Genomic DNA, 12,942 nt, shown 5'->3' with positions numbered 1-12,942 from the left:
TAATGGAAACAATCAGTCCTAGTGACTGGTACACCATCCAATCTGCAACCTATACAACTATGAGACCAGAAAAACTAGATGGTGCCCAGCTACCATTGTCATCCACTTGGAAGGGATGTAGGAGATCCTGGATAGAGAGAACAATGTGGAACAAAACTCAAAATCAGTTGGAGGCAAGAAAAAGAAAAAAGGTGGGGACCAGGTTTGCTGGTCTGATACAGGCTGGTGAAACCACTGAGACTATGGCCCGTAGATGCCCTTCAGGTCTGGAATTGAACCCACACCTGTGATTTCCAGGCAAACAAAGTACAGGCATGTGAGTTAAACATTTACCTCAAGTAGTCACACACCCTGGAGAGTACAATCATGGGAGAAGGAAGGGCTGTTTATGCACAGGGAGACAGCTCAGGGGGCAGGAGAGTATGGAGGGGTGGACATTGGGAAGAGGTAACTATGGGGAGGAAGTGGGAGCTGTTGCATTGTGGTAAACTGTGGTCAATGACATGAGACAAAGTATATGTGAACTGCTGTATGGAAAGTGAATTGCTCTGTAAATCTTCACCCAAATCAAAATGAAAAAAAAAAAAAAGACAAAGACTACCATAAGATACAAGGAAGGACATTATATAATGATAAAAGGATTGACTGAACAAGAGGACATAACCATAATAAGTAGCTATGCACCCAATGAAAGAGCCCCAAAATTAAAAGAAAAAAGAAAACCAGACCCCTAACAACACAGTTCAAATTTCAGTTATTATAATAATTGTGAATAACTGCGTGAAGTACAAACTTTGCTGCTAGCTCTTAAGTCCACAAATCATTATGCAAGTAATACACACATGATCAGCTTCCAATCACATCATTTCTTACAATGTCTTCTAGTGACTAGCCATTGTACATCTGTTATGCAATTTATGCACAAATAGCAAAATATGTAGTTGTCTCTTTGGCTCTCAGAGACACATCCATATGAAAATGTATAATTTACAGAGGAAAGTGGCAAAAGCAAACAAACAAAAAAACAGCAAAGAAACAAAAAGTGATAATGAAATTTGAATTGAAAATAAGTGGAGGTATAGAATAAACAGCTGACTATGGAAATGCTGACACTGTTGAGGTTTAAGAATTTAATGAAGATGAACTTATCAACATAATATACTGACAAAAAACTTCTCATTAAAGAAACTCTCGGATAATTTCACAACATTGAAAGTGCAAAGGATTAAAAACTTGGAAGTCGATCTAAACTTAGGTAAGAGGCTCATTCTGTATTTTAAGTTACCTGATGAAAAGGAGGCAAACACTGCTCAAACAAGTTTTCTACAAAGAAGTAAAATTCTCAGTGTTTCTAATGTTTTGAATTACAGTATACTAAATCCTCAGAAGGAAGATGGGGCAATCTACTTCTGTAGTGATACTGCCTCAGAAACCCAAGGAGGGGTCGCTATGAGTCGGGTCCAACTTGATAGCACACAACAACAACAAATCATTATTCGGAACAAGGGTTGGGCAATCTACTTCTGTAGTGATACTACCTTGAAAACCCAAGGAGGAGTCGCTATGAGTCAGTTTGACTCGATGGCATGTAATAACAACAACAATCATTATTTGTTTTACTATTTTTATAGAACAGGCAATAAGAGAGTTTTTAATGTTTTGACAAAAAATTTTAAAGTGATGAGAACAATCACAATTTTCCTATTAGTATCCAGACGACTTTGCACAGTTTCAGCTTGGATGGTCCTGTACCACTGTGCAAAGCAAAGACTGTTTATAAATTATCAAGAAAACAGACAAATAATTAAGGGAAAAGATATGAAAGAAATAATAGAAATATTATAGTGTGTCCTGAGAACACAGCAATGGGAACATATGGGAGTCAAGTTTGAAGGATAAATTGTCCAGAGAGAAGAAAATAATGGGGTTGGACCTTACACTAAAAGAACATCCTATGGTAAAGGCATGAGAAAATGAAAGCACAGCAACTCAAATTCATTATAAACAAAGCAAAATAAAATCCAACAAGGTATTATCATTAGTGGAAAGAGCACTAGTCTAGAGACAAGTTCTTTCTCTGCTCCTACAGACTGTATGATGTTAAACACCCGAATCTCTGAAAATGGAGCAAGTATCTACCCTGATTATTTCAGAGCTGTTATGAAGATAAAATAATTGAATCCAAAGCTTGAACATCCAGAAAATTAAAATATAAGGTTATGATAATTTTCTCTGGCTGCTTCTTTCATTTTCTGTACTGAAGTAGACCACAGATATTCATATACTCCTTTTGTATACCAGCAGGGTGATGCTTTTGTTCACCAATTGGGTCCCAAGTTTTTGTTATTATCTGAAAAGCAGTCAGACATCAACCACTCAATGATACTAGGAGAAATGTCATGGGTTTGGGCTGTACCTATCTCTTACCTTACTTTGTAGTTAGTGTAGATAGTGGAAAACAGGAGAAAGTTCAGGTGTTAGGGAGAGGAAAGCCGAGTTTCTCTTACTATACCTGGCATACATCCACTGATGTGTTTACTTAAGCTTGAACCTAATCTTTTTATTTTCAGTTCAGAGATTTAGGCTAATAAGGCATCATACTAACCAACATAAAATAATGTAAAGAGATTTTTTAAAAAAACAAAAACAAAAACAAAAACAAAAACATTTCCATTAAAGGGAATTGTCTTACACTTATTTTGTCTCTTGTCAGGTACAATTTTTATTTGCATTTTACTCTGGTCAGGAAAGTCTAGTTCAACTGTATATGAATTTGGTTGAGGAACAGACATTAGCTCAAAGATTATAAGATAGGAAGAAAAGCATTAATTAAGAATTATTTTATCTATTTTAGAAGGTGTCCAATATAAAAACATTATAATATTGTAAACTGTTGTCCCTTTTATTTCCTTCCAATGATTAAAACATAGTTTCCAACATGAAGACTATGGTCTTCTATAGGTTAATAATATAAAAATGATAAATTCCTATTGTTTTAATTTATTAAAAATTCAGCCAATATTTATGGAACATAGTTCTACCTGCCAGCACTCATCTGTCAGTTTGTCATACTGTGGTGGCTTGTATGCTGCTATGAGGCTGGAGGCTATGCCACTGGTATAGTAAATATCAGCAGGGTCATCCAGAGTGGATAGGTTTTAGCAGAGCTTCCAGACTAAGAGACTCAAAAGAAGGAAGGGAGGCCATCCACGGTCGAAGAACTGAGCAGTGAAAACCTTATGAATAGCAGTGAAACACTTTCTGATATATTATTGGAGAACTTTATCAACAGCCCTGATATACTGTCCGATATAGTGCTGGTAGATGAGCCCCTCAGGTTTGGAGGCACTCAAAACATGAATGGGAAAAAGCTGCCACCTCAGAGTAGAGTTGACCTTAATGATGTGGATGGAATAAAGTTTTTGGGATCTCCATTTGCTGATATGGCATGACTCAACATGAGAAGAAACAGCTGCAAACATCTATTAATAATCAGAACATGGAATGTACGAAGTATGAATCTAGGAAAATTGGAAGATGTCAATTTTTCGCTATTATGAATCAGACAAACACATGATCTACTGTGGTGGTTATGTTTGTGTGTCAACTTGGCTAGGCCTGGTTGAGTGGCTGGGCAGTTGGATGTAGTATTCCCCATGATGAGACTGGTAATCAACTCCATGGTGGAATCTACTATGAGCATCTGAGTGGCTGACTTTGGGTATGTGGTCTGCTTCCTATATATAAGGAGAAGCTTTGAGAATGGTCTCTATCCTCTGGCATGCTTGGACCCTGCATGTAGCCATGTCATTGCTCAGCAGCCTGCTATGCTCTGCCAACCTTGGGACTTACAATGGACTTAAGTTAATGGCCTGCCGTGTGGTTTGGTAACATCGGGACTGTGCCTTTTCACTTGTCAACCTTGAATCTTTTCAGCCTCAGCAGCCAGCAGCTGTCTGAGTGAAGAAACGCCTCTAGCTCCAGTGGGCCAGGAGCAGGAGGCAGAGCTGGACCCCAAGGTTGAGGGGGTTTCACCCAGCCCCTAGAGCCTGGCACTTTGAACTTGGACTTAAAGCCTCCAAATTGTAAGAATAACTCCTGTTTGTTAAGGCTATCCCATCTGTGGTGTATTCTTGTCAGAGCAGCACTAGCTAACCAGAACATCTACTATGCCAGGAATGACAAATTGAAGAGGAATGGCATAGCATTCACAGTCACAGAGTGTTTCAAGATCTATCTTGAAGTATAATGCTTTCAGTAATAGGATAATACCCATATGCCTAAAAGGAAGACCAGTTAATACTACTATTATTCAAATTTATGCACCAATCACCAAAGCCAAAGATGAGGAAATTGAGGATTTTTACCAGCTTCTGCAGTCTGAAATTGATAGAACATGCAAACAAGATATGTTTATTATCACTAGTGATTGGTATGCAAAAGTTAGAAAAAAAGAAGAATCACCAGTAGCTGGAAAATAAGGCGTTGGTGATAGAAATAATATTGGAGATTGCATGACAGAATTTTGCAAGACCAACAACTTATTCACTGCAAATACCTTTTTTCAACAACACAAATGATGGCTATACACATGGACTTCACCAGACAGAGCACACAGGCATCAGATTGACTATATCTGTGAAGAGAGGCAACAGAGAACTTCAATATCTTCAGCCAAAACAAGGTTAGGAGCTGACGGTGGAACAGACCATCAGTTGCTCAAATGCAATTTCAAGTTGAAGTTAAAGACAATTAAAACAAGTCCACAAGAGCCAAAATATGACCTTGATTATATCCCTCCTGAATTTAGACACCATCTAAAGAACAGAGTTGATGCATTGAATACCGATAACCGAAAACCAGAAGAATTGTGTATGACATCAAGGACATCATCCATGAAGAAAGCAAAAGGTCATTAAAAAGACAGGAAAGGAAGAAAAGACCAAAATGAAATGTCAGAAGAGACTCTGAACTTTGCCCTTGAACGGAGAGTAGCTAAAGCAAATGGAAGAAATGACAAGACAAAAGAGCTGAATCGAAGATTTCAAAAAGCAGTTCAAGAAGACAAAGGCAATTATTATAATGAAATGTGCAAAGACCTGGAGTTAGAAAACTCAAAGGGAAGAACACGCTTGGCACTTCTCAAGCTGGAAGAACTGAAGAAAAATTCAAGCCTTGAGTTATAATATTGAAAGATTCTATTGGCAAAATATTGAATGATGCAGGAAACTTCAAAAGAAGATGGAAGGAATACACAGAGTTACTGTACCAAAAAGATCTTCATCCACTTCAGGAGGTCGCATATGATCAAGAACCAATGGTGCTGAAGGAAGAAGTTGAAGCTACGCTGAAAGAACTGGCAAAGAACAATGCTCCAGGAATTGATGGAATACTCATTGAGATGTTTCAACAAACGGATGCCCCGCTGGAAGCACTCACTTGTCTATGCCAAGAAATTTGGAAGAAAGCTACCTGGCCAAATGACCGGAAAAGATCCTTATTTGTACCCATTCCAAAGAAAGGTGATCCCACAAAAGTGTGGAAATTATCTAACAATATCATTGATATCACAGAATTATCTTGCTGAAGATAACTGAAAAATGGTTACAGTAGCATAGTGACAGAGAACTTTCAAAAATGCAAGCTGGATTCAGAAGAGGACGTGGAATGAAAGATATCATTGCTGATATCAGATAGATCTTGGCTCAGAGCAAAGAATACTGAAAGATGTTTAGTTGTGTTATATTGACTATGCAAAGGCATTTGACTGTGTGGATCATAACAAATTATGGATAACATTGAGAAGAATGGAATTCCACAACACTTGCTTGTGTTCATCAGACCAGGAGGCTGTCGTTCAAACAGAACAAAGGCATACCGCATGGTTTAAAATCAGATGGGGAGTGTGTCAGGGTTGTATCCTTTCACCATACTTATTCAATTTGTATGCAGAACTAATAATCTGAGAAGCTGGACTATGAAGAAGAACACGGCATCAAGATTAGAGGAAGACTTATTAACAACCTGCAATATGCAGATGACACAATTTTGCTTGCTGAAAGTGAGTTTGACTTGAAGCACCTACTGATGAAGATTAAAGACTTCAGTGTGCAGCATGGATTACACCTCAACATAAAGAAAATGAAAATCCTCAACTGGACCAATAAGCAGCATTATAATAAATGGAGAAAAGACTGAAGTTGTTAAAGATTTCATATTGCTTGATTCTACAATGAACACCAATGGAAGCAGCAGTCAAGACGTCAGATGACATACCGCACTGGGCAAATCTGCTGCAAAAGACCTCTTTCAAGTGCTTAAGAGCAAAGATGTCTCCTTGAAGACTAAGGTGTGCCTAACCCAAGCCATGTATTTTCAATCACTTCATATGCATGTGAGAGCTGGACAATGAACAAGGAAGACCAAAGAAGAGTCGATGCTTTTGAGTTGTGGTGTCAGCGAAGAACACTGAAAGCATCACGGACTGCCAAAAGATTGAACAAATTTGTTCTGGAAGAAGCGCACAGCTGGAGTGCTCCTTGGAAGCGAGAATGGCCAGTCTTCGTTTCACTTACTTCAGTCATGTTGTCAGAAGGGATATTATGCTTGGTAAAGTGGAGAGTCAGCGAAAAAGGGGAAAGCCCTCATGGAGATGGACTGACACAGTGGCTGCAATGATGGGCTCAGGTATAGCAAGGATTGTGAGACTGGCACAGGATTGGGCAGTGTTTTGTTCTATGGTACCCGGGTTTGCTATGAGTTGGAGCCAACTCCACGGGACCTAAGAACAACGACAGTTCTATCTGACAAAAAGGAAAAATTTCTCTTTACGAGTGAGTAATATTCTATGTATGGATGTATCACATTTTGTTTATCCTTTCATTTGTTCATGGGTATCGGGTTGTTCTTACCTTTTGACTACTGTGAATAAAGCTGCAGTGAACTTCGGTGTACAAATATCTGTTTGAGTTGCTGTTTTAAATTATTTTGGGTATATACCTAGGAGTGGAATTGGCTCACAAGGTAATTTCTATGTTAACTTTTTGGGGAACAGCCAAAATGGCTGCCCATTTTATATTCCCATCAGCAATGAAGGAGGGTTTCAATTATTCAACATCTTCTCCAACACTTTATTGCTTTCTGATAATAGCCATTTTAATGTGTGTGAAGTGATATCTCATTGTGGTTGTGATTTGCATTTCCCTAATGGCTAATAATGTTGGCCATGTTTTTTTCAGCTTATTTGACATTAGTATATAGTCTTTTGAGAAATGTCTACTTAGATCCTCTGCCCATCTTCTTTCTTTTTTTAAGGGAGATTTGTCTCCTTGTATTGAATTGTGGGAATTCTTTGTATATTTTGAATATTAAACTGCTTACTTTTGTTCATAAAAAAGAAGTTTTAAAAAGTGTCTTCACGGGAACTATTCTAAATGAAGACCTAATAAGCAAACAAACGTAACAAACAAAAATGAACTATTTGTCCACATTTTGTTGTTTAAAGGGTTATTTTGATAAGATCTATTATACTTTAAAAGCATCGAAAATCATGTATGTTCTTTGTAAAAACATAGCTCTTACAGAGAACCAGTAAAAACTAACTTCACAGAAATTTAAGAGACTTAGCCAACAATATTTGATAAAACTAAAAGAAATGATTAAATTTCTTCCTTTATTTAATAAAAATAATATAACAAGTAATTATTGACAATACGAGTTAATTGCAAATTTTTGATAACTTACAGGTGTTCCTGGTGCTACTCGGGATACAATCACAGGCATCTTCTGATCATATCCTCCCTTTAAAATAGAGCAAGTTGAGCATTTATTCAAATATTACCAAATAAGACTCTTAATTTAAAAAACTGAATGTAACGTAAATTCTAGATTACCTTCACATTGAATCCAAATCTTCCATTTTCATCAGGTTTCATTCTGATTAGAACAAGATTATCATGCGGAACACCACCATTAGGCTTAAGAAGACAAAAAGAAATAATGTAATTTTCTTCATTTATAATCAGTCCTACAGATACACACAAAGCATACTTTTCAGATGCTGATACTATCTATGATACATATGAAATCATAATTTCAATAGAAATAGTTCAGGAAAGTAAATTTTCTTGAAGAATAACTTGTATTATGTCAACTAGATATATTTTCTCATGCCTTCTTTCCACTACATGCTAGACCGTAAGTGCTTAGAGGAAGAAAGTGTCTTTATTAATTGCTATATGGTGCAGTACCTAAGGCATTTGACTACTAACCAGAAGGTTGGTGGTTCAAACCCATCAGCCATTCCATGGAAGGAAGGTGGGGCAATCTACTTCCATAAAGATTTATTGCCTCAGAAACCCAATGAGAGTCTTTATGATTTGGAATCGACTTGATGGGTTTGGTTTTCTTGTTTTACATCCTTAGAAGTTGGCTCAAAGCTCAACATATATCAAACTTTCACAGGTGCTATATGAACTGACATGTGCTCCCTCAGCTTCAAATGTGTGATCTTTTTTCTAAATAGTTTTATTGAGATATAATTCACATTCTATACAATTCACCTATTCAAAAGGTACAATTCAATTTTTTTTTTTTTTTACTATAGTCAGAGGTATTAACCATTACTACAATAAATTTTAGAACATTTTCATCACCCCAAAAAGAAAATCTGTACCCATTAGTAAAAAACCAAAAACCAAACCATGGCCATCAAGTTAATTTCAACTCATAGTGACCCTCATTGGATTTCTGAGGTGGTAAATCTTTATGGAAGTAAACTGCCCTGTGGTTCTTCTGTGGAGTGGCTGACGGGTTTGAACCACCAACCTTCTGGCAGCAGTCGAATGCTTTAGGTACTTTGCCACCAGAGCTCCTTGTACCCATTAATAGTCAGTCACCATTATCCCTCAATAATCTCAAAGGTGCTCTGATGGCACAGTGGATATTTGGCTGCTAATCAGAAAGTCAGTGGTTCAAACTCACCAGCTTCTGCATGGAAGGCAGATGGAGTGACCTATTTCTGCAAAGATTTATAGCCTCGGAAACCCAATGGGAGTCGCTGTGAGTTGGAATCAACTTGATGGCAGTGAGTTTTTTTTTTTTTAATCTCTCAAACTCCACAGTCCTAATCAACCATTATCTACTTTCTGTCTAGATTTCATTATTCTGGATAGTTCATATAAATGGAATCATACAATATATGGTCTTCCTGTGACTGGCTTCTTTCACTTAGCATGTTCATTAATGGTTTCTGAGGAGAGGTGTAACCTCACCAAAATTCCTGAGGGATAAGAATTGGGATCAGCACAAAGCTGGTTCCTATGAGGCAGATGTCAGACATATCGCCATTTATTTATTTATCCATTTATTTATTTACTATTTATTTATTTATCCATTTCTGACTCTAGGCGCCCCCCATGACATTCTCTCCGTCTCTGCTGCATTCGTTAATTCATTGCAATGACCACACAGAATTCACAGACCATACTCACAAACTGTCGGTTATTAGGGAAGTAAAAGGCTACAACTTGGAATCAAGATCAACCTGGAAGTAACAGGAACGACTCAGGATCAGAATTAGGAAGCACACAGGAGAGGTTTGTAAAGGCTTCCCTGAAACAGAAAGCACCCCATCCTTCTTTAGTCCAGGATAACTTCCAACCAGACCAGCTCAGCTGCCAGCAGAGCAGATCCCTCTCAGCTGTGCTTGCAGACCTCTCTTGAACATGCATGGGCCCTCTGTCTTTGGCCTCCCACTGCTAACTGGCCCAGTTCATAACTACTTACTGCTGGCTGTCTACCACTGGGTTCCTTTCCAGGCTTTTGCTGTCTTCAGTATCACAGCTCTCGACTCACATTATAGGTCTTACAGGAAGTTCCTCTTGCAGGAACCCTGGGACCAAACTGCTTTGCTCCAGGCTCTTTTTGGTCTTGTAGTTTCCTCATCACCTCTTCTCTCTAAATCTTCTGTGGAACTGGCTGCTTACATCAGCAAACTCCTTGTCAATTTCAAGGCATGACTCTCCCAGCAGGACCACAGGCTGACCAATCCTCTCAGTGGACTGCAAGTCACTCAATACTATTGGGTGAATTTTCAAATCACTATTTGAAAAGTAAATCAACCAATTTCTACGAAGTGTGTAAAACAGACCAATCTAAGGGCAGACTGCAACCCAGGGCCAGACAAAAAGTGTTAAAACAACCAAGCTATTTCTAGCTTACCTAGGAAATGTCAACCAACTGAGGAAAGTTCCTGTAACAAACTTTCTGGGATAGAAAACAACGTGGGATCACCCCCCTCCCCGTTGCTTCCCAAAGGAATTAGGGCAAAGATAATGTGGGCTTAGGGGAAAAAAATTTCCCAAGAATCATACATCCAACTGTCTTCATTTTCAAATGGATTCCTAAAAAGTGTCTGGAAGTTCCTGGGTGGTGTAAATGGTTAGGCACTTGACTACTAGCTGAGAAGTTGGTGGTTTAAACCCATCCAGAGGTACCTTGGAAGACAAGCCTGGTGATCTGGTTCTGAACAGTCACAGCCTTAGAAACCCTATGGAGCAGTTCTACTCTGCACACACGGGGTCACTGTTAGTCATAATCAACTTAATGGCAACAATAACCTAACACTTAGCATATCTCAAACTGAGTTCCTGATATATCACCCTAGAAGGTTACCTATAGACTGTCACATCTCAGTAAATAGCAAGTTACTCTTTTGGGTTTTTTGACAAAAACCTTGTAGTTATCTTTGATTTCTCTCTTCCTCTAATATTCTACATCCAATCTCTCAGCATATTATGCTAGCCCTACTTTAAAAATATATCCAGACAACAGCCATTTCTCATTCTTTCACTGCTAGCACCCTGATCCAAGAATGGCAATGGGTTTGGGTTATTTTTTTAAAGTTTTTTTTTTTTTTTCTCGTAATACTGTAATACCTCACAACCAGTACTCTATTTCTTCCCTGCTTTCAATTAATTTTCAGTACAGCAGCCAGAGTGATATTGTTAAAACTTAAAACATGCTACTTCTCTTCTCAAGTATGTTCATTTGGTTCCTATCTTACTGAAGGTTAAAAAAACAAAATCCTTAACAATAGAAAGCTCTTATTATCTGGCCCTCCCTCTCCTTTACCTGTCTCCTTCTCCTTTGCTCCTTTTGCTCTAGTCTTACTGACTCTCTTCCTATTTCCTGATGATGTCAATCAGCTTTACCTGCTGCTCTTCCACTAGATATCTACATGGGATATCACTAAGTTCATTCCTAGCTCACACTATGTAAAATTCTAACACTCTACTTCTGAAATTCCCTAGGTCTCTTCTTGGTTTATTTTTCTCCTTAGCTTTTATACTAATATGATATACATTTATTTACTGTTTGTTTCACTTTTATCCCCAGAATATAAGTTCCTTGAAGGCAGGGATATTTTTTTCTCTCTTATTCAGTTATATACCCAGAGTCTAAAACAATGCATGGCACATGGCACATGGCACATAGCAGGTTACTCAATAAGTAATTTTTCAGTAAATAAATACATACTGAGTATAAATTATGTAACAGTTGGGACAATGTGTTATTTGTCTTTGTATTTCACTATCTACCAAAGTCTCTGTCACACAGTAAAAGCTCAATAATGATGAATATGCATGAATGAGACAAGATACAAAACAATTAATTACCACACTGTAGCACTAATGTTGTCATTCATTGTTGGTGAAGATTCTGAACTGTTTTTGAGGTGTCTGTGCTGGAAAAACAATGACTGTGGGAGAACAGAATTGATCTTCAACTTTGGACAACATGAGCGGGCCACTGGTAGAGAAATGAGAGGGCTAAGACTGCAGTGGCCAGCACAAACTTCTCATATCACATGCTGCCAATACCTGTTGTGGATTCCCCTTTCTCAGTGTCTTATTTTATTCCTAATGTCCCTTTAACTTTCTATCCTGAAATATTCCCAAATTTCTGTCTATATTTATACTTCTTAATGAACACAGTATAGCCTCAAACTTTACTGACAATCTCACTTTTGTTTTATTTGTATCTACTTGAGAAAGCAATGAATATTCTCTGAAGCCAAAGTACCAAAATAATTCATAAATGCACTGTGTGGAACAAAACTAAAAAAAAAAAAAAAACGAAAAACTAAACTCACTGCTGTTCAGTCGATTTGACTCATAGTGACCCCTCCTTGGGTTTCTGAGGTGGTATCTCTACAGAAGTAGATCGCCTAATCTTCCTTCTGAGGAATGGCTGGTGGGTTTAAATTGCCAGCCTTCTGGTTAGCAGTCAGATGCCTTAGGCATTACGCCATCAGAGCTGTGTTTACATACTCCAAGGGAGTGTTCATGTACTCAATTTCTAAAGGTCAATGAAAATTATAAAATCTCTGCTCTAAGTGAATTATATAGTAAAGTTATCAGCACTAAATGAATTACCAGCATTTATTCTAGAAATGGGGGTTATGTTTTGTAAGATAGAAATCAACATAAATTTTTAAGAACTTAGCTTCTTGAGCATAAAGCATTTTATAAATTATGATAAAAAAAAATTCCTCAGTTATGAGGGATAGAAGGTGAGGGGAGGGAAAGGAAAATTGCTAGATAGGGAAGAGATAAGTATTAATTTGGGTGAAGGGAAAGGCAATATGCCAAACTGAGGCACCAACACAATAACACTAAGGGAAAGGAAGGTACAGAGAGGTGCATAAGAGGTATAGACAACAAAGATAAACACTAGTACATACATAATACTACATTATCAGTGATAAAAAACATTAATTTACAGGTAAATAGATAGGTAGACAGGCTGAATGATCAGGGATGTCTAGGCAAAAAAGAATACACCCATGACCATATATAAGGTTGGTGTTATGTTGTTGTTAAGTGCCGTCGAGTCGTTTCCGACTCATAGCGACCCCATGCACAGCAGAACGAAACACTG

At 37.8% G+C, this 12,942-nt stretch overlaps 1 protein-coding gene across 1 annotated transcript in view; it reads right to left on the bottom strand.

Moving 5' to 3' along the window:
- Positions 1-12,942, bottom strand: part of PTPN4 (protein tyrosine phosphatase non-receptor type 4) — a 304,196-nt gene that overhangs the window by 52,251 nt on the left and 239,003 nt on the right. The window contains exons 16-17 of the mRNA XM_007937829.2: positions 7,893-7,976; positions 7,744-7,800 (exon numbers count right to left, since the gene is read on the bottom strand). Of these exons, the coding sequence (XP_007936020.1) occupies positions 7,744-7,800; positions 7,893-7,976 (141 nt within the window). The remainder of the gene's footprint in view (positions 1-7,743; positions 7,801-7,892; positions 7,977-12,942) is intronic.

Source organism: Orycteropus afer, unplaced genomic scaffold (assembly GCF_000298275.1).
Source record: "Orycteropus afer afer isolate SDZICR_OR568_19922 unplaced genomic scaffold, OryAfe1.0 scaffold00004, whole genome shotgun sequence".
NCBI classification, from domain to species: Eukaryota; Metazoa; Chordata; class Mammalia; order Tubulidentata; family Orycteropodidae; genus Orycteropus; species Orycteropus afer.
Note: the sequence above shows the minus strand (reverse complement) of the source record. Positions and strands in the feature narration are given on the sequence as shown.